This window comes from Strigops habroptila, chromosome 1 (genome assembly GCF_004027225.2).
Source record: "Strigops habroptila isolate Jane chromosome 1, bStrHab1.2.pri, whole genome shotgun sequence".
NCBI classification, from domain to species: domain Eukaryota; kingdom Metazoa; phylum Chordata; class Aves; order Psittaciformes; family Psittacidae; genus Strigops; species Strigops habroptila.
Window position 1 is genome coordinate 8,581,578 of NC_044277.2, and position 26,684 is coordinate 8,608,261.

General features: G+C 39.9%; 1 protein-coding gene across 1 annotated transcript; it reads left to right on the forward strand.

The window, feature by feature from the left end:
- Nucleotides 1-4,211: 4,211 nt before the first annotated feature.
- On the forward strand, nt 4,212-24,490 carry OC90 (otoconin 90). Its single transcript, XM_030487452.1, has 14 exons — nt 4,212-4,257; nt 7,948-8,016; nt 8,220-8,279; nt 8,544-8,718; nt 12,595-12,707; nt 14,008-14,136; nt 15,784-15,825; nt 16,672-16,728; nt 19,138-19,188; nt 21,438-21,587; nt 21,954-22,052; nt 22,823-22,997; nt 23,549-23,655; nt 24,138-24,490. Exons 1-14 carry the CDS (start codon nt 4,212-4,214, stop codon nt 24,443-24,445), a joined length of 1,581 nt encoding a protein of 526 aa, XP_030343312.1. The 3' UTR covers nt 24,446-24,490.
- The last annotated feature ends 2,194 nt before the right edge of the window (nt 24,491-26,684 follow it).

Genomic DNA, 26,684 nt, shown 5'->3' on the forward strand with positions numbered 1-26,684 from the left:
TGTTGTGCCCAACAGCATGAGGGGAGCATTTCTGTCACATTGGAGTAGCACCAGTTACAGTTGATACTGAATGTTAGGCCAGTGGAAGAGATAGGAATGTCACTACAGAGATAGGAATTCACTACTATGAATCAGGAATATTAACACAGCCACATTACTGCGGTGCTGCGGAGAGATGTCGTTCTGCAGCACCTCTCCTCACCCAAGGCAAACCAGTTCTGCTGTGAGGATCTGAGTGAATTACACCTTTGTGCAACTGTTGCTTTTAAATCTCGCGAAACCGTCTTAAAACCTGAAGACATGATCTAAAAAAAAAAATATATATATTATTTCTTACATTTTTATCATTAAGTTTTCTGAGAACTCAGGCAGAACAACATGAAAACAAGAACATAAGGGCAGAAAACAATCATTAAAGTCAGTGTGACTTTTTTCTAGGTTTGAATAAAAAAACAATATCAAAAAGAAAAGTATTTTTGGGAAAGGCTTCCCTTTTAAAAGATTGTTTTATTTTTGGTTTAATAAATTCAATCAGCTCTGAGTTGTAGCACTGGTCTCTATGCTAAAGGACACTTTGTGTTTTTAAGAAATCATTCTGCGTTTTTCCTTCAGGAATACAAGTCCTTGGACAGAGTGCTAATCTGTGTAGTGCAATAGGTTGTACCTCAGCCATGTCTGGCACTGGGGGTAGGTCACAACCATCTCCACTCTAAGGTCCTGGAAAGGCCTGGGAGCTATTGCCCAAGCATGTTCGTGGGGACAGAATTAGAAGGTATCACGTAGTAATGGATATCTTGTGAAAGGAGCTAAGAAAGGATTAATGGTACCTGTCCTGAATGACATCTTCTTGTTGCAGTTGTTTTACTCACATTTGGCTTTCCTAGGAGAATAGTGAAAATGATAAAGACTTCAAAATAAGAGAAGGAATGAAAAAAGAAGGTTCCATGAAAAAAAAAAGAACACATTTGTTGCCCTCAAAAAACACTTTTTTTTTCCATATTCCAGGGTTTTCAGTCCTGAAAAGCCTCTATGCATGTTTGGCAGAAGTACAGAAATGATGGTGGCATATGGCCAAATCAAGATCTCAGAGGACTCCTGTCCAGTCAAGCCCCCTCTGATTTGTCAGGCTGAAAATGTTCTTCAAAGCAGTAAAAATGCTCTTTGCTCAATCTTTGGAAACTCCAAATGGAAACACCAAAACTCACATGAAAATGAAATTTTTATATCATTAGCACATAATTTCTGCCATGCTTAACTCTTCTGTAAAGTTCCTTGACAGGGCTGGTCACAGAAATGCTATTACTGGACCCTGTCGTTCCCTGGCAACATGTCAGTACTACATCGATAGAGAACCACTGAATCACAGAATGTCTGAGATTGGAAAGCCCCTCAAGGAGGTCGTCTGGTCCACCACCTCTGCCCAAACATGGCCACCTAGAGCCAGTTGCCCAGATGGCTAGTGAATGCAAATGTCCATGATTCCAAAGCCATGTACAGATGGCTTTGGAGTATCTCCAAAAGAGGGAAGTGAGAGAGAGGCTCCATAAGCTCTCTGGGCAACCTGTGGCAGTGGTCGGTCACTCTCACAGTAAAACAGTTTCCTGATGTTCAGAGGGAACCTCTTGCCGTGTCACTAGGCACCCTCCCTTCAGGTATTTCTATACATTTATTAGATCCCCCTGAGCCTTCTCTAGGTTGAAGAATCTCAGCTCTCTCAGCTCCTCCTCATATGAGAGATGACAAGTGTTATACTCACACAGAAGTCTTTGTGGCCCTTTGGATTGTCTTAAGTTTGTCCATGTCTGTCTCATACTGAGGAGCCCAAAACTGGACACCAGCATATATTGGTGCATGGGGTTGTACTTCCCTATGCACAGAACTTTGCTCTTCTTGTTGGACCTCATGAAGTTCCTGTTGGCCCATTTCTCCAGTCTGTCAAGGTCCCTATGGATGGCAGCATGACCCTCTGGTGTATCAGCCACTCCTCTCAGTTTGGTGCCATCTGCAAACTTGCTGAGGGTACAGTCTGCCCCAGCATCCAGCTCATTATTGAAAATGTTAAGCAAGACTGGACCCTGTACCAACTGCTGGCCTACACTGCTAGTTGCTGGCCTCCAACTAGACTTTGTGCCACTGATCACAACTTTCTGGGCCCCTCTATTCATCCAGTTTTCAACCCACATCACCGGGCTCATTCAGCCCATATATCAACAGCTTCTCTATGAGGATCTTATGGAAGACAGTGTCAAAGGTCTTTCTGAAGGTCTTGGAGGAGGTCAGAAGGTCTCAAGCCTTCTGTTCATGTATGTGCTCCATCCCTGGCAGTGTTCAAGGCCAGGCTGGATGGAGTCTTGGGTGACATAGGCTAGTGTGAGGTGTCCCTGGTAGGAGGGTTGGAACTAGATGATCTTAAGGTCCTTTCCAACCCCAATTCTTCTATGATTCTATGATTCTATGATGTATTTCTACAATTTCCAGTTTGTTGGACTTCTCATTCCTCCATGCTAAAACTCAGTGGACAGTTTGCCTTTGTTAATGGCATCTGTGAAGGGTAGCTGTGTCTGACCCTGGCAGAAAGCACATCTTCCTCATGAGGAGAAGCCTTCCCAAAGCTCATTGACTCAACCTTCCCCTGGATTTCACTCAGCTTTGGATGAAAGCCACTGTGGATAGATGAGAGAATTCTCAACCCTGAGGAATGCCAGTGTTTAAAGCTGTGTAAATTTTCACTCATCTTTCATCACCGAACACTACCTCTTGCTAAGCTATTAAAGCCATATTCACATGCCCCAGAGATTTTGTGAGTGATTAATAACAATGAGATGATTGTTATTTAATTACAGCCAAGAGTATTAGGCAAAGTTATTATACGGTGAATGCACCTGCAGAACAGACTTCTCAGTATAGATCCTTTACATGGCCGGAGCTACATTACTAAAATACACTGTGAACATAATGACTCTAAGGAATCTTAGGGAAGAATTAATTAATAAATGTTGAAGTGGGTTTGATAAAGGAAGTGATCACATGGGTGAGGTATATATCCAAGTGGGTATAAATAACTTAGTACTGACTTTGCTGAAATCCATTTGTCCTCCATCCAACTGCTTTCGAATAATATCCCTCAAGGTAAGCCTTTCTGGACGTACTCTATAATACAGGAATCAGGAAGAAAACAATGTAGAATAAGCTATTTGGGACTGTGGAGTCATAGACTGAAGTAGAAGTAAGATTTGTGTTAGTAAACTATAAATATTTAGAGCTGTTAGATTTATAATCTCATTTCCTGATGAAATATTGCAAATCTTTTTTATAGAAATTAATACAATATTTGACAATAGAAGAGCAGATAATCAACAGTAGATACTTATCTGAAAACTACTAAATAAATATTAATTAATTTGGCTGTAAAAAATTTCTTGCCTGACTTCTAGAAAATCATTCTAAACCTGGAACTGTAGATCAAAACCAAACTATTATCTGTCATTTAATAAATACTAGTGCAAGGCTTTTAGCTTCAGAAGAATTCTTTACATACATTTCTGTAAGGATGAACACACCCAGAACTTAAAGATCTCTAAACAACATAGTGTTTATCATTAGGAAACGATACAATACATTAGATCAGTCTCAATATAGATTAAAGTAATCTGACTATAAAGTGGAAGAGATTTTTGTGATGTAAGGAAAACTAGTATAATGGATTGAAGATTAACTGAGTTCAATAGAAGTAATCCCAGTGTCTCTTTATTTACAGAGTGTTTCACAATATCTGGATTTAAACATAATGCGGAGAATTGTTTAAACATCCTGTTAGATCAAATAAGATGTAAAAACTGTTTGCAAAACAAAAGAAACTTCAAGTACACCATTTTACTGCTAAATGGACTTTCCCTGTCTATGGTACTTTGGATGAGCCTGTTGACTCACCTAAAGCAATACTGAAATAAATATTGTTAGTCAGGTTTATAGAGGACATTGGTAAAATCTGAAGGATACATAAGGCTCATCGTTGCAGTAATATGTGTATTTACTATAGGGGTAAAAACTAAATTGTATCAACCAGGAATATGGTCAGGCTACAAAACAATGATTTTCTAAGCTGATTTTTTCCCACTCCCAGTTTCAACAGATAACATTCTGCCTAATATTTATTTAACTCCCCAGGAACACCAGTCTGCTGTGTGACTTTTTCTTGTCTTTGGATTAAAATGATTGTAATTCTGCTGGTGTCTGTGTCAGTGATGCTGTACAGTGGTAAGTGACAATGTATTTTTATGATTATTTGAAATTTATACCTAAATACTATTGTAATTTATACCGAAATTACTGTTGTAAGACAGAAGTATACCTTCTGTCTCCTCAAACTTGGTTGTTCAACGCTCAAATACTCTTAAATAAGTTTATCTATGGAGTACTTATAAAATACATTCTTCTCGGGACTTGTAGTAAAGCAAGAAACACTTAGTGGGCTTAAAAACACAACCAAAAAATTGCAACTTTCCTTCTGCTAGCATTTGGTTATTATTTAAGACCTTTAGACTCCAAAAGAGTTACAAGTTATATATAAAGAGATTCTACTCAGTCAATACATGTGCATTGTCTAAATTCTCCAAACCATTCAGTGCACCCTGAAATATGTTCAGAGCTAAAGCTCCTCCCTCAAATTTTACTATGAATAGGGTTTTTTCTTCACATAACTGTTCAGATTTTCAGCTCATTCATGGGTGAATGAGCTTCCCAGTGACAGGGATGGGCAAATATTTCAAATCTCTGCAGTCCCTGCACTGTGTAGGAATGTTATTAAGAGTAGCAGGTGAAGAGAAGGACTCTTGGAAGGTCTAACAGCATTTCTAGTTACTCCATGGAGTTATTTCTAGAGGGAAAAGAAAGCTCAGCACCTTGCCATAGACCAAATTCTGCACTGACCAACTTGACCAGTCGCCTCTCTTCTAAGGGGTTGCATGCATTAGAAGTCATTAAAGAAAAAGGTCTAACAGAAAACACATGGGATAAAATATATTGATAAATCTGAACCTGAAAACTCTACTGTATGAAAAGAAATCAGTAAGAGTATTAACATTTCCCACTGCAGTGACAGAGAATGCCAAAATACCTACACCATTTATCCATTATGAATAAAGGGGGATTTAGTCCCCAGATGTAAAGGGGACTATATATTGATAATATCTAGAACACTCAGAAATATCTGGACACAGAATTTTTTCTACATAATGTTTAAAAGAGATTTCTCCCAAAACCTCAAACACTGTGCCACAGTTTTTAGTAGTCTTTTCCCCCAGCTAAGCACAATCTGAGGTCAAAGATTTAAAATGTTACTCTTTTTAGGTTCGGAGGGAATTACTGATTTATATTTATGTGTGATCTATTCTGCTGATCTCTGCTTTGAGACTGAAACAAGTATTTGTGTATGAACTAGCGTCTTTGTGAGGAGCTAATGTGATTTACCTTGAGTAAATCAAATAGGTTGGGTTTGCTGCAGCCTGACTTATCCTGGCACAATCAAGGTTTCTGCTCCCCAAGGATTATAATGACTTCATCCATGCCCGAAATTATGACATTTTAATTAGCCACAATTGCAAAACACAACTGGAGGGGCAACTGGAGGTGCACTGGTGGTTTTTGATGGGCTTTTTTCATATAACACTGCAGAAAAGCGTTGCTGGAGTGGCAACATCACAGACACAGTCTGGAAATGTATTTACACATATCTGAAAGTTGAAAGAAATTTTGCGGATAAGGTATACAACTGAAAAGCCCAAGAGCTGAGGTATCATACAAGTGTCCTCAGGACAAGTGACAAGTCAGTTAGCAGGTTTTAGAGAAAGTCAAGAGAAGTTGACCTCCCCAGTGTCTTCTGAGGTTTAAAGGACTGAGTTTTGTAGTGCAATCTTTCACTGGCTCTGCAGGGAACAACACAGGACCAAAAGACATGACAGTAAAAGAAGAGAATAATTCATCCAGAAAGTATTTTCTCTTTGTCCCTCCCATGACAATTTAAACAAAATGAAGCAATCTTATTGGCAAACATTGGTTCATTGATCTTGACTTAGTGACAATTAGAAATATTGTTCTTTGTAATTAAAGGATTAGAAGAGCCACGGGTTTACTGAGCTGCTGACCCTCTGGCAGAGATTTGTCTCTAGGGGAGCTTCGAACATGTGTGTGTTAATTGGGTGTGTGCAAATTAAGTTTGTTGAGAAGAACTAAGCGTAAATGAAGGATGCTGGAGCAATCGCAACTTCAGTAGTTCTGTAGTGTGGCTGTATAAATTCTCTCCTCTGCTTCATTTCAACTCATTGGGATTTTCATGTTTTCCAAAGTTTTGCTGAAAGGACTAAATCATCACTGGCTATTCATCAACAGATACCAAGTCTGAGCCATGGTGTTATGCAGTGTGCCAAAACATGGCTCCAGATGTGCTTGATAAAACATGGCTCGGGGGAAGGATGTTCATCATTGCAGAAGAAATACAGGCTTTAAACCAGAAAAAAAGGGCCAGTTTTTCTTTAGCAAGCATGTGTACAAATATATAGCATTCAGTGCTATTTATTTAGCAAGGCACACCATTGCTTTGTTCAAATCTGATTTACTCATGGCTGTCAAGCTTTCAACAGACCTGTTTCAGTCTGTGAAAAGGCCAGCCTTTATCAGGAGTTGTTTTCTGGTTTGTGGAATGCAGTCCGTCCGCTTGGACCTGCTGCAGTGAAGGGCACTTCTGATGGATTGCTGGTCTTCTGAAAGCTTTTCATTGTGAGCAAGACTTTCAGGAAAAGAATAACATAAGAGGAACCACCTCTTCCTACCTTCCTCAATCCCGTATCGATATTCTGCCACTAAACTTGAAAAACGAGTTGCTGGAGGCTTATGGCTCTTACCATGAACATCTTGTTCACCACACCAAAGTTGTAAACATCCTGAGAAGGCACGATTTAAGGAAAAGGTCCTATTTTTTCCTAATCCTTGGCTAAACATAGAATTAAGCCTCATATCTATAAACCCCATTACTCCACTTCACTCTCTTACACTTATATTTATGGCAGAAAAATGCAACAGACTAGCAAGATAACTGTCAGCTATTTCCCAGAATCTTTCATAGAGAAAATGGACAGCTTTCCTAATGCCAGTGCTTCTGAGACATAAACTATGCCATGAATTAACATTAAGTTTTTTCTTCAGTTTTTAGATCCTTGAGCTATTAAATACCCCTGACTTATTACCTTCAGAAAAAAACATTCAAGTTTAAGTAAATCCAAAGTAACACATTCTTTCCCAAAATCATGCAAAAAAATAAGAACAAGGGAAAAAAATGGGAAGGGAGAGAACAAGTGTTAGATTTCACCCTAGTTCAGGACATGGCAAATAGAAAGAAAAAAAATGTGGGAAATATATCACAGCATCTTCAAAAGGGAAAACATAATTAAGAAAGAAATAGTGTGGGAAGAGAGGCAATAAGGTAACAGGCAATAAAGACTCAGAAAAATGAAAGCCTTCAAATAACCATGCTTCAAATAAGAGCACAGGTTTACAGAGTAGAAACATTTGGGACAATGAAAGCAGTTGGTCAACTAAAACAGTGTTATACAATTCTACTGATTTATCCCAGTAAGCACTGCTGCTCAGAAGAGTTAGCACATCTAACATACAAGGGTTAGCACATCCTCATTAGTAATACCTCAGTTTAACAGAGGACTGCTCTTTAAGCTGAAGTCAATGCGACTTACCAGTGTGCTTCTGGCCTTTCCTGGGCAAGGATGGAGCCAAGCAAGTGTTTCATGGCTTTAACGAAGCACCTCAATAGTGTAGGAAGGTATTCAAAATGCCTGCAGTGTATGTGTCATAATGAAGTGTATGTGGCTGATGATTTCTTTTGGGGTTTTTTAATTTATTTTTAAATCTTTTTCATCTCAAATGTGTTTGCTGAAGCAGGTGGCCAAGGATTGGAGAAGCCAGCATTCCTGCCAGAGCTTCTTGACACACCTGAAAGAATCCTGAGTAAGAATGGCTTAAGCTTATTGCATTGCAGTGGGGAATCGCTTGTACTCAAGCATTGCAGGGGCGTGTGCTGTCAGCAAACAGATATTAACTCTTATCTCAAACTGGTTTAGCAACTGAAGCAGGACCAGGGGCAGTCTGGGGACAGTTCTTGTCATTTACCTTTTAAAAAAGAAGTGTGGTTTGTTTATTTTTTCATTCAGACAATGCCACATTCTTCAATGGAGTCTTTCAAAATGTGGAAAGTGTTGCATTATTTTTTGGTAAGTACGTGTTCCAGTTGTACTTGGGCACTGAATAGAAATCCCATGGAGTTTCCTTTTACATACACTGAAAAGGAACAAGGATCTTTGAGGCTGTAGATTTCCCCAAAGACTAAATACTAAATACTGTTGAGTGTCAGACATTGCTCAATGTCCCTGTGTTACTGATGTGTTTAGGCTCTGTATTCACATGAACCACCCATGTGTGATCCACCACAGGCTCACCTCCATTGACCACGCATTTTGTGGCTGTTCTCTTTCCAGACTGTCTGGGTTCTCACTTCACCTGGTTACAGTCCATCTTCACTAACTTCCCTGCCCTGCTCAACTTTGTGAATAAAATGAAGTGTGTTACTGGGCTTTGTCCCAGGGATTTTGAAGACTATGGTTGCTCTTGCCGGTTTGAGATGGAAGGACTCCCTGTGGATGAAGCTGATGAGTAAGTCTTAGCCTCTTCTGCCCTGACTGGCTGTCAGTACCCTCATGCTCTGATGACCCAAAGCATAACATTTGCTTAACAATTTAAGGACAATTATAAGAAAAGTTTTATTCAGTTATTATAAGCACTTTCCACTCCATTTAACCTATTCTTCACATACTTACAACCTAAGTATCTGATATGACCTACAAAAGATAATTTCAGATCTGGTTTATCAGCCCTGTCCTATATTATTCCTACCTGCTGGTTAGCAGGTAGGCCAACAACCTGTACCACTTGCCTTACAGCATGTCTTGGAAACAAATCAAGTCGAGGTGTTCATAATCTATAGCATATAATGATCCACTTGCTTCTTTTTCCTCATAGCTCAGAATCTCTTTATCTCACAACACATCAATGGGGAGAAACAGTCTCATCCTAGAGATAAAATCAGAATCCCCCACACCTGCATACAATTCCACCAGTGCAGCTCTGGTGGCACAGCTGGTTTAAATTGGTTGCAAAGAGGGGCTACTAAAGCAATAGATAAATCAATACCACAACCACCTCCTTGACGTATCTTACCCAGAAGTTCTAAATTCTCTAAATTCTGAACAAGTCTGTAAATTCTGGACAGATCATTGTGAACAAAACCTCATGAATTTCTTTGTACTGGGGAATTCTGTCTCACACTTCAATTGGTGCCAAAAACTGGAGGGCCTGTTAGTAAGGTAAGTGTGAGAGCATTAATCTGAGCAGTTTAGTGGGTTTACAATCTTAATCAAAGTGTTGGTATTCGGAGCTGTGTAATACACCAGCCAGCAACGTAAGGTCATAATGGGCTATAATGAAAATGTTGGCATCTGAAGGGATTTAAGAATAAGGTTACAGCTGAGCATGACTTCAAGTGGCAGTTAGGAGGTGAAGCAGATCTTGCCCTGAATACCTGTGTTGTAAGACACCAGAGCATCCAGGCACAGAGAAGAACAATGTAGCTCAATGGCTTTTCCCAGTACCATGCACCAGGAGCAAAAACATCCAAACTCCTCTCTGTGCTTTGGAGGGATGCTGCCCAGACCCTGACGGGGCTAGTGAGAAAAACAGTAATCTCAGGCCGAGTCAATCGAATGGTTATTCACTTATGCCAGCATGAGGTGTGAAAAGAAATTCAAAGAGAATCAGGATTCATGTTTAAATAGAAAAAAAAGGTTTTTCCAACAATGTAATGTAATGTATTAATTCCCTGAGTGAAGACAGCAGTGGCTCAGAACAGGCTAGCGCCTATAGCTAGATGGAAATGAATCCATCCACTTTCCAGCATGGAATGGCTGGGAAAATGGACATCTAACCCTGATGCTGGAAAAACCCCATGGGGCTTCTTATGAAAGTTTTTCTGAATACTCATGATGCCACGCTGAAACGAGAGCTCAAATCAGTTCAATGCATTGATACCCGTAGAGCTCAGCACCTGGGCTTTTGCTTCACTCAGCTTCATTTTAATGCAGAGCAGCATAAATACAGAAAGAGCTGAACGATTTATCAGCATGATAAATATTTTTGTCCAAGAACCATTCACAAAGTCTCTTTGTGTTTACGAATTGGTTAGCAGCCCTGTGGTGAGGTTTCCTTAGCAGCACGGCAACCCCACTGCAGGTTGCAGTAAATGGAGACTGATTATTGTTTTGCCACTGACACAGATATGCCTTTGGTTCAACTGAGCATCAAACCAGGTGGCTGCTACGTGTCTTTGCCAGACACGGTTTCTACAGTGTCACAATCTTCTCACTAACTTTATTTCTTGGAAACTAGTTTTGCAAACCTCAGATTTTGTCACTGCCATTTCTGTTTCATAAACAAGGTCTGAACATCTCACTGCAGGGTTTTAAGACATTAGAAAATATTTGTGCCCACAAGCTCAACCTTGTCCTGGAGTGGTTTATTGCCATATCTAAACTAGAAGCCCAGTCCATTAGGAGCCTCTGTAGTCCATGGGGAAAGAGAACCATGCCCAGAGTGCAATCCATTCTGTCTTACAATTCTCTGCTTGCAAAGGGAAGGTAAGTAAATTTTCTCATTAACTGTTGCAGAGTTGATGTGATTGTGATGCTTTAAACAAACCAGAACTGCAGGGAGTTTGTATTAGACTAATTATGCAGCTAGAGGAGCTTTTAGGTGTTGACACGTCGCTAGATCTCCGGGAGAGACAGGAACGGGTCTTGACACATTTCATCAGCTCTGAGTTTAAAACCCTGTTTCTGACGGAGCTTACAAACTTCACCCTCACCTCTGAAACAAGGCACAGTAGTGTTTGTGGTGTGGAGGAACCATCAGGGCCTCTCTGTTGAATGCTATTTGCCCTCACCTTTGTTCAATGCATTCCAGCAGTCTCCTATATCAGGTTATAGCAGAAAAACCACCAACAGGCAGCAGAGACCCTGTAGTTCAAGAAATTGGGCTTTGAAACTTCATCAGTGGGATAGTGGGATAACACTATTATAGAATCATAGAATAGTTAGGGTTGCTATTCATGAGCTCTGACCTGCTGCTGGCAACCTGAGCAAACCTCATCACTGATGTCTTTCAACAAGTCAAAAGTGTGATCGTGGTTAGGACTTGGACTGTTTCCTTGGCTGTGAGTGATACTGCAATAATTTATTAATATAGTAAAAGTGATTAAATATTAAATGCTTCCTAAATATAGGAAGTGAGAAAGCAAATGTGTAGCCTAGAAGGGAGCCTGGAAGCAGCAGGAGTTTGCTCCCTGCTCTGATCAGTGCAGGAGTGCTTCAGGAGTGAACCACATTAGGTGCGCACACAGAGCTGTGGGTGATGCGTAATAACACATTCACTGTGTCTTTAACAAAAATCCCACATTAGCTTAGCTAAATTTTACTCTTTACATCATGATCACGTAGCATCGTGATTCCTGGCAGCAGATGCTGGGTTTGAGTGTTAATTTTGTCTTTACATTCGACATGGACAAGATCAATGGCAATTCAATAACAGCCCCATGTTCTGAGTCTGTTTCTCTGAAATGAGGATATTTCAGTCTAAATCAAACAGCAAGCCCCTGTTTTATCTGTGTAACAATTTTATACGGGGTAAATGATGACTGGTGTTCCATTTATAGCTGATGTGAGTGCATACAGATGCTGTTATAATATAGAAGGAGATGACTTCATTTAAAAACAGCTGAAGAGAGGATTGATGAAGAGCTGCTTGTTTTAGTTGACTTCTCATTGCTATTCACAGCTAAAGTGGTCATGCATGCATTTGAGGTTTACACGACACAAAGAAAATACTTTGTGGCTTCTTCCTATGGCTGTATTTTAATCCTGCTTGTTGCATAGCAGAGAAAGTACGAGAAACAGATAACACTTCACATCTTTATATATTCGCAATGAGACCCAGGGACTCACAAGGCATTGCAGAGGCATTAACCCTCGGTAAGCGTCAGGTTCTGTGTAGTTCTCCAAATGTACAGTGAGAAAGGTTGTGGCAGGACTGGATCCAAGACCTCCAGAGCTGAGCCATGAGGTGCTGTTTGGGAGTGAGTGCTGTGCATGTGTATTTGGACACAGATAGTGGGTTTCTCATTTAAACTGCCTGTGGAGTCCTTGTAAGAACTCGGGTACTGTAGCAGGACACAAATGTAAGTGTTGTCTCCCACAGCCTGCAGACCTGGTCCCTCCACTGAGTTTTGCATCCAGCTGTACTTATCCCACTAGACTGACTTAGGGAAAAGTAATACTCAGCCTTTCTTGTGTCTAGGGACCACACTGAGGACCCCTTTTTCTTCTTTGGCATCTTTGGCATTCTTGAGTAAGAGCAACATGAAAGCATTGCAGTCTGAGCTTGAACTTAAATTCTGTGGACTGTGTTATTTCATTCTTAAAGATGCTGTTTCCAGCACCGCAAATGCTATGAGGAAGCAATGGAGATGGAGTGCGCATGGGACCCATCAAAGATTTCTACAGATGTCAGCTGCTCTACTGAAAACCTGACCTGTGGTAAGATTAACCTATTACAGGAGCTTAATACTGGAGCCTCACCATGACCAAGAAGTTTGTTCTGGTTTATCTACCCAAAGTCTTATACAAATTTAGCAGAAACCACCTGCTCATGTGGATTTTTAAGGGATTAAGTGTTCTGCTCAGGAGTGAATGGAAATGGGAATATACAGACTTATCAAAGCCCAACTAGGAAAGAAAATTGAAGTCAAATAGGTAGAAACTTGCCAGGGCTCCTCTAACAGGCAGCTTCTTGCTAAGGCTTCCCTGACCTTGCAGGACCACTGGTATTGCTTGAGATATCTCCACACATCAGAAATGCAGCGGATGCTGGGTAAAGACCTCACAAACAGTTCCCTTCTGAAGCTTGAAGGCCTGAGTTTTATATACATTGAGGGATCAATGTACGTATTCACAGGGTTATATACACTCCTCAGCTACAACAGTATTACCAGTGATGGCAGAGACAATAGCATTCTAACAGGAAATACTCCATGCAATACAGGTATAGTCCTGGCAAGTGTGGAGTGGGGCTCTTTAATGCCTAATAATTTTTAATATAACTTTTCAGGAACTATTGGCTCTCAGAAAAGATGATATGCTAGATATGATTTGGGGATATCAGCAAAGAGGAGCAGAATCCCCAAATCAATACCCTTACAGCTTATTTAAGCAACAATCTGATTGAATTTCCTTTTCTTGTTTTAAATTGAAAGCATTTTTGTTATTTAGGCCAATCTATAATGGTCGAAGTGCATTAAAAGAATAGTACCTGTCAAAAACATGAAACACAAGGCTGACAGCTATGAAAGGTCAATGTTTTTTGAAACTCCAAAAGGTAGAAGTTTTTGAAGTGGGAAAATAGTATTTCCTAGGAAACTGTTTCATATCCTTTAGAAGAAGGAAATCACATCTTACATGAAAAGCTTGGCATCTGGACTTTGAATTCTTGGAGATAGGATGAATATCTTAATGAAGTCTGTGAAATGTCAAAGCTTGTATCAGCCGGATTAAGATTTCTGTGGGAAAACTAGAGGCAATAAATCAGTGCTCTGTAGTCCTTAATACTCTATAGAAGGAACCAGCACAGGCAAGAAGTCTATTGCCAGCCGTGTCAGGCTACATTGGCGTTTCCGAACCAGTGTTGGACGATGAAACTCGACTGTGTTTAACGTGAAGAATCACAGTATAAATAGGTTTGCGCTAATGAATATGTACACAAACCTTACAAGGAGAAAAAAGCAGATGACAGAAAAGGTTTTTCAATAGTACCTTGTTTGAATTCTTGTTTTATTTCCAGAGTCTGGGGATCCCTGTGAACAGTTCCTCTGCAACTGCGACAAAGACGCCATTGAATGCTTTGTGAAGGCACATATTAACTCTTCCTTGAATGGGCTGGATATTTCCTTCTGTCCACCTCTGGTTACAGGTAATAATAATGACCTGATCTTGATAATAATGACTGCCTCCTCCTGCCAGTTTTTCCACTGGCATCACATTTGACCCAAGAATGAAACAGTAGCTGGGCACTTTCCTGCAATGAATCTGGCACTCTGACCTGTTCTCCATTTCATGTGTCCTTTCCATTTACTGCTGCTCAAGTGAATATCAAGAAAGAAGAAGGTAGACTAATTGCTGTCCTGGAGCCCATCCAGGAGAGGTTACCGACCTGCTGAGTGGGCTGGAGCACAGGGCGAAAGAGGAGGAGGCTTAGGGGAGGTCTTTTTGCTGTTCTCAATACCTAGTGTGGTATGGAGAGAAGGTGGAGCCAGACTCTTACTGGAGGTGCACACGGATAGGAAAAGAGCCAAGAGACACAACTGCAACAGGGAAATTCCAATTAGATATGAAGAAAAGTTTTATTTCAGGAAGCTCTTGTGCCCCATCCCTGGCAGTGTTCAAGGCTGGACAGGGCTTGGAGCAACCTGCTCTAGTGGAAGGTGCCCCTGCCCATGGCAGGGGGGTTGAAACTATACGAGCTTTAAGATCCCTTCCAACCCAAATCATTCCATGACTATTATTCTATGAATTTGCCAACCTGATAGTTGGGATGATTAGTGAGCCCCTGAGGTCACTAGCAGGAATGCCAAACTGACAAAATATTGCTAGCCCAAATATTCTCTTAAACCATGAAAAAACTAGCTGGAAAAGCAAAAATAGACCTACCCTGCTCTGTTACTTGGTTTTCATCTTGGAAAGCAAAATCCTCTCTAAAGATGAAGGGGATATTTATCTCCATTGTCATACACGGATCTGTGCTCTGTAGCTGAAATTACAGCCTTCTAAGACTGAATACCTGTCCTGTGGGAATAGGGCTGATTAAAAACTTAAAATTCATATGTATTGCAATCGGAGCATAGCAGAGGGAGGACCTTTGAACTCCCAAACTGAGACAGAGGTGAAAAAGCAATGGTAGTTTTTCTAAGCCTTTGGCTTGTATTCACACACCCCAGTGCTAAGAACAGATACACGCACCTATATTGTGCTCTGGATCTGTGCAGCCCCTTGTGAATAGGTCAAAGAAGAGTAAAATGCCACATGAAGGTTTGCATCAAAGGCAGAAAATAGTTTTGTGTAAGCCAGTAGTCTTTCACTGGGATCCGATGGCTCCAACATAGAGTACAGTAGTTCCAACACATTACAAATAAAGGGGAAATTGTTAGGTGCTAACAGGAAAATCATGCTGGTTCTAGCTCTGCTGATAGAGGTTTAATTTTAGCTCACTGGATACTTCTGCTAATTATAGGATTCTGATTATATTTCTTGGTGGAAAAAAAATCCTTTGAATGAAGCATCTTTATTTAGTGTTCACCCCTGTTATTATCTTTCTGTGTAGTTCTGGCCAGGTCAGGCTTTTTAAAGAAAAAATAATATCCCTATCTGACAAATTTCTAGGAAAAGGATTTTTGCAGATTTGTTATTACAGAGAAAAAATTGAATGAAATGGGGATGTATTTGCCAAAATCTTTGTTAGTAGGAATAAATTCCATGAACTCCCGATTTGCCCTATTTGGATTAAACAGTGACAAACTCCCTTCTCACACCTCAGTTGATGAGAGAACTTTCTCTTTTTCAGAAACAACCAGCAAGAGAGAGCTGACAACACTTCACATGGAGGGTATGTATGTGCTCACTTCTGTGATTCATTGACTGGAGTGTGTTAAATTGAGACCAATTTATATTCAGAAAAATAACCTGGTTATTTTAGAAGCCACGGATTCCTCTCTGAGAAGCAAAGACGTCAAAATATGAAAGGAAGAGAAAAAAGCCTAATAAGCCAAAGCACTATTTTTGTGACAAGTGTTTATTCAGGTGCACAGGAAAATTTTGCCCAAATGACTCCTTTTTCTGAGAAGGAATTCAGAAGAGAACCCTGAGTCTCATTTAGAAATAATATAAGAAATAACACACTAAAAGCAACTTTAGAATATTTTCAGGTGGATCCTTTTCTATTTTCGTGCATATTTAGGGCCCTGCTTCAAAAAAGTTCCTAGGCAAGTGACTGGATTTAAACATTTAAGCTTTCTGTTTAAATGTTTAATTCTTATCTTCACTATCGATCGGCCACGTATACAAGTACCTGCTGAAATGGGAATGTAAAGAATGCTGAGCACCAGGCAATTTCTCTTGTTTAGGTTGAAACTCTTTGTGATAGAGACTGAGGGATTCTTTTATGATTATTGTTATTATAGTGTATGCTATTGAGTAGAATTTAGTATCAGCAGTGAATAAATAGTAAGGCAGGATTTTCATACTGCTACCGTAATTATCAATAATTAGGTTTGTATTTGCTATATTTATATAATGTATAAAAATATGATATACATATTATTTATATACAAAATAACCATACGAAAAGTACAATAATAATACTTATAAATAAGTTCCATTCTGATCATGTTATGCCAAGATCCAGTCTAATGAGCATCCTAAGCCATTAGTAAGAATGCTTTTATTTTTGCAGACTTACTTCATCATGTGACTGAGGAAATACAGGCTGCAACTGCATCCATGGAAGAAGGTTTGCAACTTGCAGTGCAGGAAGCACTGTTGTCAGCTCCAAAAGCTGAAAGCATAAAACACAAAATTGAGCTGTTTGCTTTCTTTCTGCCCTTTAGAAGGATTGGTGTAATATAGATATAATGATTTGGAGATCGATTGAAGGCTGAATGAGAAGGTGCAGTTTTTCAGTTTGTGCATGCAATGTGCCTAACCAGTGTTTACAGTAAGTTTCCCAAGGGCTGAGAATAAGAACCCTGCAACAAACCCTGTTTTTATCAAAACAGGGTTTTTTATCCCTGAGAACACAGGTAGCAGCAGCTGAGCCGTTTGGCAGAGACGTGCTGTGTGGGTGCCAACCACTGGTCCTACAGCCAGTTGCTTACTTGTCTTTAAAGAGACATTTGATTATACAAGATCAAGCAGTAGCATGAGGAAAGATTGAGCATGGTTTGTTGAAAATGAGCCAGCAGTTTAGTGGTTTATTTACTTGCAGAGATTCAGGCTGAAGTCCCTCTCACTGGTACCTCCTAAGTGAGTTCCTAAACCATGAGACCAAGTGGTTCTTCTGACAACCTTCATTTTTTATTGCTACAATCAACAATTATCCTATTCAGGAGTGGATGCTCACAAAATCTCATTGCTGCAGCATGAGAGAACTGTTCTCTTCCTACCTGCATTGTGTGCACTATGGCACGAGAGGCCATGGGCAGAAGTCATCCAAAGTCCTGGGTTGTTCTGGGGGCACATCTAGGAGGTGAGGTCCAAGTCACATAGCAGTGAAATACAGGAGGAGACAAGTCTTGGGTAATCCATAGTCTAATTTAGCTGATGCATTCTTGTAATTGCAAGCAAAACCTGTACTGTTGTGTACAGGGACCTTGTAACTGCCATGTACCCAAGCATTGTGCACTGGATGGGTGCAACCAAACAACCACTCATAGAATCATAGAATCAGATAGGTTGGAAAAGACCTTTAAGATCATCAAGTCCAACCATTATCTCAGCACTGCCAAGATCACCACTAAACCATGTCACGGAGGGCGTCATCTACATGGTTTTTGAACACTTGAACACTCAACTCAGATAAACTCAACAGTTATTTCATGGGAGAGGGGAGAGGTGGAAAGTTGCACTTTTGAGGAACTTAACTTACAAACCCAATTTCAAGCTGTAGCGTGCTCTTCTGTGTTTCTCAGTGAGCCATTGCCCTAAGTGTGGATCAGAAATAAGGAAAAAACATGGATTTTTTTTCTGCTACTTTTTTTTTCTTTTCTTCCTTTTTCATTCTTTTTTTTCTTCTTTTTTTTTGTTTGTTTTTAAATATTGTTTCAGACTTTAACAGGTTTTTCTTTCTATTTTAAAAAAAGTGCCACGTACACAAAGGTGCTTTATGCTGAGTGTAAGTAAGTGCTGGCTTTTTCTTCATACCTCCCCGGTATCATGGTGGGGTTTTTACTGGATATTTCTTGTTCTCACCTAACAACAGCTCCAATATTGGCTCATGTTTTAATAGCTGCTGCTGGGAAGCTTGGTAATAGAAACCTGAGAACTCCTAAAGGAGCGAGTGCACCTGTATTTGCACATCTTTAGCAATCTTTTACTTCCTGAAACAATGATTACTCACACTCTCTAAGGAGACATCATTCATCATAAGGCTCAAAATAGTGCCAGGGGATAAAAACATGCATTAGGAATTTTGGAAAGCTGAAAATGTACCAGATAACATAACTAGTCAGACTTTGAAAGCAACATTTGGAGAACTACTTCCCATTTAACTAGTTGTCTCTCCATTTAAGCCCAAAGGAGCTTCACCATCAACAACCATGGAAACCATATTAAACCAAAGCTAAGTGCTACTCATAAACTCATACAATGACAAAGACATTCTTCCTCACATCACAAAATCCTAACACACAAAAAGATGCAGAGATCTTTTTGATCATTTGATAGCTATGTTTGTAATTTATCAAAAGGTAGCTGACAAATGAAAGCAATTTTATCAGGTAAAAAGATAAATTAGAGGTTAGGGAAGTATTTTGCCTTGTAACTGCCCATCATACTTGATTTTCAATGCAGCAAACACAAGGTGTTTATGAGAAATGTGGCATCCTTCTGTGTGCACAGTGAGATTTTAGGCCTAAACCTCTTTAGTGCATTTGCCTGTCAAATGGATTTAATATTGAATTTGCCACTTCAGTCACATTTATGCTGTAAAGCACGTTATTTGAACGCAGCAATAAGATTATTTTATCAGTATCACTTTGTCTACAACAATCAATGCACTGCTGATATAAACAGGCAGATCGCTGTACATGAAATGCTTGGGTCTTCCTGCATTGCTGAAAAAGCTCTTCTCAGCAGCTTGACTTTTCATAAGAGTTTGTGCTGGCAACTTGTTTTCTGAGTTTACATTTTCCTTTTTCAACAGTGAACTCCTTTGAGCCCAGTGAGACGGTGCTGGGGACTTCCAGAGCCAGAGGTAAGAGTCTGATTATACTGTTGTTGACAAATCAGGCGCTCTTCGCTGCAGGTGAAATTGGATTTTGGTTTATGAAGCTCTGTGCTGTCACAGTTAAAAATCTGCAGCACAGGATTTCTGGATAATACTCTGGTTAACACATCCTTCAGTTCTTTGCTGAAGGATGACTCGCACATCCTTCAGCAAACCGCTTTTCCTAATCACCCTCTTTATAAAACAAGGCTAATAGTGATGTTTGGTTAAGCTTTATGGTGTTTCACTAAAAGTCAGTCCAAAAATACACTGCAGAAATACAGCAGGTAGGTCACTACCATGATGCCTCTGTTTTTTGTGCAGTTACCACAAAGGACCACAGAGTTACAGCTCCTGCTCCCCAGGTCCTCCCGATAAAAGGTCAGTGACTCTCAGCTTTCCTTCTTCTTTGACTGGCACAGCAATACTTCATCTAAAAGCATCACGGTTAACAATCCATGCACAGTGACGACAGGGCTGCCAGGGAATCACATTTAGATCAGGGTCAGATAGCAGATACACCGACAATAAAACCAGACTGTGAAGTATTAGCTGTTTGCTGCCTCCAGCCATCCATTTGCATTCTTCATTACTTGTAAAAACCTCTTCACATAAGGTTTTCTGATATAATGGTTGATCCTTTAAATTACATTCATAGCCTTTGCTGCCAGAAGGGTTCATTTTGATTTTTCCTCCCCCTTTATAATATGGAATTTCACAGAATTCTTTCCCAGTCTAAACCCTGTTTCAGCTTTTAAAGTTGTTAGCACTTTGAGCACAGCCACACCACTAGCTGCAGCTGGCAGTGGAGCACCTTGGTGGACTTGGAAGTTTTCATTGGCCCCTTTTTTGTAGAAAGGATCATTCAGGTAGATTGAAATACACCAGAGAAATACCCAGAAGCACTGAATATAGTGAGTAGAAAGTAGTTATTTTTTGGCTCTGATTACATCATCTGAGCAGTATCCATATCTCCCACTCCAATACAGACATTTGGCATTGCTGTACTAAGCACTGGTCAAAATCACTAACTGTTCTCCTCTGTCAAAAACCTGTGTTGCTTGCAGATCTGCATGGCTCCTGGAAGACCATTTGTACTATCTATACTTAGCTAAGTGCATTCCGAAACTCCAGTTGTATTTTCTACATCTGGCATGAATTGCTTTCATTTCAACATGTCACTGTCAAAGTGGCATAAAATGTGCTCCTTGCCGAGCTATTAAAACTAGCGTGTTGCTATTGATCCCTTTCCTCAACCTTTCATGGGCTTTGTTGTGTTCTTAACAGGATTTTCATTATTTTAATCTATTCTCTTATCACATGATAGGTTATTTTCAACACTTACTAAAACCAGAACATCAGAGGGGCAAATTTAATGAATTTGAGTTTAATCCAATTAATACATTGACCCTTGGAATTCAAAAGGAAAGGCTTTAAACATGTGGAAACACATGTTCACTAGTATTCTCCAAGTATTTTGTTTGTGAAATGCCACATTCTTCACATTGACATTCAGGTAAAATGAAACCATTTGATTTCCTTTTGATAACAGTGTTCACATACAAGCTACCTTATACAGAAAAGGTTAAAAAAGGAATTAAAATAGATGTTAAGCATTTCCCAAATGAAACCGAACATTCCTGTTCAACAATAAAGCTTCAGATAATCTAAAAAGAAATGCAATTTTTTAGGATAAAGAATCTCCTTAAAAATACCTTTCTATTTAACCTCAACTTATTTTGCCCTTGACATTTCCTCGTGGTTAACCACATAGCCATCCTTCAGTTGCCCAGCGCTGCATCAGGCAAGTAATATTCCTGCCTTCACTAATGTTGCTCTCTGTTTGTTACCCTCATGTGAACTGACACCCTTTTTTTAAGCAGTTTACTCTGAAAATCACTTCTCATGACATCTCCCCTGCACTTCATCTCTCAGCAGGGCTGACTAACCAGAAACCCCTATTATTTGCAGCAACATATAAGGTTTTAAAAACTAAACAGCAGTTAAACTGGGTGTATTTAACCCAAGTCTTATCTTTTGAAAGGCAAGGGATATGAAGAAATTACCAGTGTGGATACTCTTTGCTTTTCCAATTTTCATCCTGAATGTTTCTTCTCTATGACCATCGCCTCACACCAGTTCTGTCTGAGGGTATTACTCTGACCAACTATCTAAAATGAAAATCTTGCTGTTTATTTTTTATGTTGTCTTCTGCTATCCTCTTTTTGCTTATTCAGAGGAGGATGGATTTATGGAAGCTGTAGTGTCAGTGGAAGAGATAACCACAACCCCAGCCTCATTCCCAGGAGATACTAACTCACTGCAAGTCAAAATTGCCCCCACGGAGAAGATTCGTGCAAGCATATCTGCAAGAACAAAAGAAAAAGGCAAGTAAAAATGATTACACCTATTCTAATTTACAGCACTCACTGTTCCTGTTCACAGCTATCTGAAGATTCAGCATTTCCTACACATTTGTACAATAACACCATTTTCTCCCTAAATCTAGATAGATTACATATAATACAAAGTGCACAACACTGACTGCACTGGAAAGGACAGTTCATTGTCAAACACTGACCAGGAAAGCTTACCTAACCATTAATGAACACTCTTCCAACTATGAATTAAACAAGTGCTAGGAGACTGACAATTGATAATGGTTCAGAATATACACTTTTGGAACCATTACTGAATGATGTGTTTCGTCTGCCTTTGCAAGTCTAATCTACGCATATATATGCCATCTGCAGAGACAAGCCCTGCAAGGGGCAGCCAGAGGACAACTTCTTCTGAAAGAGCTCTGGAGCTGGTACTGTCTGACAGGGGAGCCAATGAACCTGCAGGAAAAGGTAAATGAAGTTGGGTTGTTTTTCCAGTTATACGAAATGAAATATTCAGCTATGTCTACATTTAAAGATAGGTGTATATTACATATAAAGATTGTAGCTATTCTAAACCAGTTAGACAAGGACCTACGTATTGATATTTAAAAGAACAACAGGAGATGGATTTGCCTCCAAAACCTTCAACAGTTTAACCTCTTCCACCAACGTGCTATCATTAACACAAGAACTATTTGTGATTAGGTTATAAGTACATTTTTCATACAGTACCAGATCTAAACTGAGCAGTAATTGAGTCTTTGAGTTACTTTATTTTACAAGCAGCAGAAGCAATAAAAGGAGCTTTCCCTGCTCCTCACTCTGAGGACTTTCCTCAGGTACAACATAGTCATTGCCCAGTTATCACTGTGCAAGCATAAGAGGTTAGGACTCTATTTTAGCCAAGATAGAAGCTACTGAGTAGGTTTAGTCAGATATGATTGAATATTCCAGAAGAAAAATGTAACTATGAAGGATTACAAAGTAGTCTTACTGCAATCCAATTTGACTTGTAATTTATATCTTCATAGGGACAGCTCTCCCCTTAATATATTTCCCCTGCTGTCCTACTGAGTAGTATTCTAAGAGCCATAGTTCATGGAATGGAGCAATCATTTAGAAATAGTAAAAAGTTGTCTTTGAAAGTTTCTGATAGCTCTAAGCATAATTCTATTATCACATGAGAGACTCCAAACAGTGAAAACACAATGTGTCAAATAACATTTTTTGGCTTCCAGTATGTCAGCGATTAACCTTTCTGCAAGAGAGAGGAAATGGAAGAGTGAAGCGGGAGCTGCCCCAGTTGGGAGAAATGCTGTTCTGTTTAACTGAGCGATGCCCGGAGGAATTTGAGTCTTATGGTTGCTACTGTGGCCAAGAAGGAAGAGGTTATCCTGCTGATGCACTGGACAGGTGTGGGCTTTTCTATAATCTGCCATTACCTGTGGGTATTATTGGGTGCCTATGGACCTACAAAGATCAGTCATGCTTTTGTTGGGCCTTGTATAGCTACTTATCACTAGTCAGGCCACATTGTTTTGGGGTGAAAAAAAATCCACTTAAACACATAAAACATTAAATTCTCTGATGTCACTAAGACATTCTATTATTGCATCAACGTTTTGAAGAGACTTACTAACTCAAAATAAGAAAGGAGAATGATGGGAAGTAGGCAGAGCAGAAGGAAGAGTATATCATAAGAGATGAAGATAAGGGTTGCTGTTGCCTCTTGGCTAAGATGTAGTTTGGAAAATGATTTATGAAGAGTTATACACCCATGCCACACTGTCCTTAAGAGGAGAGTAGAGCTTGAGCAAAGTGCTGCCTGAGCTGCAGCCAAGAGATGATATGAAACCTGGAACTTCTCAGTTTTAACAGACATTGAAAGTGAGATAAAACAATTGTGAGTACTCTGTGATGAAGGAAGAGAAGTATTTTTCACTTATATCTATTGTTTATTTCAGGTGCTGCTTCTCTCATCATTGTTGTATAGAACAAGTTAAGAAACTTGGATGTCATGCAGAAGGAAGTTCAAGATCTGAAGTTGTGTGTTTTGATCATCAGCCAAACTGTAAGTTTGTGTAGAGGAAATTTCAAAGTCCTGATCACAGTGTATCGAAGCATTACAGACCAAATGCCACCATGTGAGCTGCTAGAACTGAGTATGGAGACACAAAAATTTGGCTTACAAAATGTTTGCAATGTTTACTATAAACCTGAGCCTTTTCCCTAGCTGAGATAAAGGTTATTGCACCACTGTGCATGATGTGACCAGGTCAGGCTGAGAAAATTACACTCAGACATTTGTTGATTGGAGAGAGAAGTCAGCTGTTGGTGTCTTTACGTTGCCAATTCAACTAAAGCCAGTTGTACCTTCAGCTGCCCAGCACCTTGGTGTCAGGCTTATATTTAGATGATAAAAGGTGAATTTGGAAACTAAAATTCAAGGCAGATTGGAAAAATTTCTTTTCAACAGCTCATCTCCCCATGGCGAATTACACATTGACTGATTTTAACTTCTTTCAGTCACTAATTCCAAACCTTCTTTTTCAGGTGTTGGTTGGACCATCTGTGAGAAACTACTATGTGCTTGTGATAAGACAGCAGCCGAATGCATGGCTTCTGCCTTCTTCAATGAAAGCCTGAAGTTTCCACACAGGCAAGAGTGCCAAGAGGAGAAAATCTCATGTCTAAGTGACCCTTATGAAAGGCCTTCAACAGGCACAGGAACAGGCACGGGGATTTCCAGCTCTGAGGAGAGCAGCGAGGAAGAAGGTCCACTGGGGAGTGTATTAAGAGCAAAGAGAGATACACACCATCCTGTTGGAAACTCCAGAACTGTGCAACATAAAGGCAGATAACCAACCTCCACCACACACTTGAGGAACGGCACGGAGACCTTTACAGTCAGTTGCTGCATATCTTGCTCTTTCTTATCACTCCATTGGCTGCCTTACACTTTCCAGCACACAAATGACATAATCATAGACTAGGTATTAGATGTTAGGCTGTATAACTCCTTACCATAGTTAGGTCAGCACTATGGACCATCTATTTAGGTCAGATGTTACCGTAAATAATTATTTCACACTATTCTGTGTAATTTCATTTGATTTCTATGTAAAAACTGTTCTGACCAAAGACTGATTTTGCTAACTGCGTAGTTGGTTCAGACTGGATCTTGCTGATGGTGGCTTAGTAGTTCGGGTTTTAAATTAAACCAATCTGCAACTATTCCAACTCCTTTTGTAGATGTTCTTCCTTTACTGAGCTTAGCAGGAAACACCCAGAAGAAAAGCCAAGGTAATTACATGAGAATGAGTTCCTTCTTCCCTTCTGATCTAATTGCAATTTTCAACCTGCAGAGTTTCTGCTGGCCAAGCAGATCATGACAGTAAAAGGAACATTCCTTGCCCCAAAACTATGTACTACGCTCGGTTATCTCCAGTTTTGAGAGATCTCAGGATGCTGAAGAGATTAAATTTAAAGGATCTGCTTCCTGGGATCAACTAAAACTCATGCATTCCAAAGTATGTCATGTAAAGCTGGAATAATGCTTTCTGCTTTTTACTGAACCCAAGTTTGTTTGCTTTTGTTTCCAAATTCACCACTTGTAAGATTTACCAGTTATCATCAGACAACAGCAGTATAAAAAGAGATGTACATCCTTTTACTTGACAAGGTGCTAATTTACACTATGCTTTGATCATAAAACATTGTCACAAGAAATGAAATTACTAGAACTTGGCTACTAATAACAAAGCTAAATAACAAAAAAACCCAGCTAGGGTCAAACTCACCAGCAACCTTGTCACTTTGATACGGAAGATGCACACAAAGATAGAATCTGTTTATGTCTTTTATTAGATTTCAGTTGTATAGCACACACAGTGCAAATCCACAGCCTAAATCCAGAAGGTGACCTGCCCCAAAATGACAGATAACATTTTATTCAATGGCATTTTCATATTTTCTCTGAGCATGTACTTGTAAAATCAAACCCATAGTAATAAGGTACTTCCTCTGTAAGCACACCCGACTGTAAAAGTGAAGGTTTGAATTCTTGATCAAAAGCAGCTTTCCCTGTGCTGAGCACTGAAAGAAACAAAGCCTGACATCCCTCCCCACCACCTTTGAGTTCAGGGTTGGGTTCAGATCTGCATTATGTCCCAGCCTAACTTTCCAGGCATCTCAGACATTAGAACCAGAAATAAACAAGGTCATTTAACTTCCCACTTGAGGTGTCTTCAGATGTTAGCTATGACACAAGGCAACAGCTCAGGTTCCACATTACCTGAGACACTTGGATTCCAAGTTGTACAATTCTGAGCCTGTGAAACTACAGTAGGATGAAAAAGAAGGTTAACGCTGGTGTTCAAGTTTGCCTACTTTACATACTGTTCTTCATAAGTTCAACTTTCAAGGAGTCAGGTTTGTGTGATCCTGAACATGCAGAAACACATTTAATAATTGATTTGAGGATCAAGTCATACCAGTCTCACTTTCTCTTGGAATTAGAAAGGTCTCTAAGAATTAATGCTTGAGTTTGCTTAAAAAAGGCGTACTTTTTATTTGTTACTATTAACTGGGGGAGAGAGGAAGCAAAATAATAATTTTACAAAGTATTTTTATTAAAAAGATTCCAAATTTCCCTCACTTTTTAAACCTGCTCTTACACAGTGTAACTGAAGCTCTCAGTCAGTCGCTGGAGGGAGCTGCTCCAGCACAGCAGATCTTGGTGTAGAAAGGCCAGGAAATGCTGTGGAATTGGAGCAGTCAGCTTGCATGGGAGATGCTGGAAAGGCCTGGTCATTGCAAGTGCTTACAAGCAGCAGCCTGAGGAGCAGGAGTGACCAGGAGTGCTGCCAACAGAGCATTCGTGTGTAAGGGTGTGCAGGAAGGGCATGCTCACCCTGCCAGCTCAAAAGGTGAGTTCAGTTGGTGGTCATCACCTCCCAGAACGAGCTTAGCTGTGGTATCCACCCTGCAGAAAGCTATCTGACATGAGAGTGTCATATGTGTCGTGTGAGCTAGAGAAGGCCCCAATTTCCTCAAAATAAAGTACTGTTCTTCCCTCTTCTCTCAGGGTGCACTATTAAA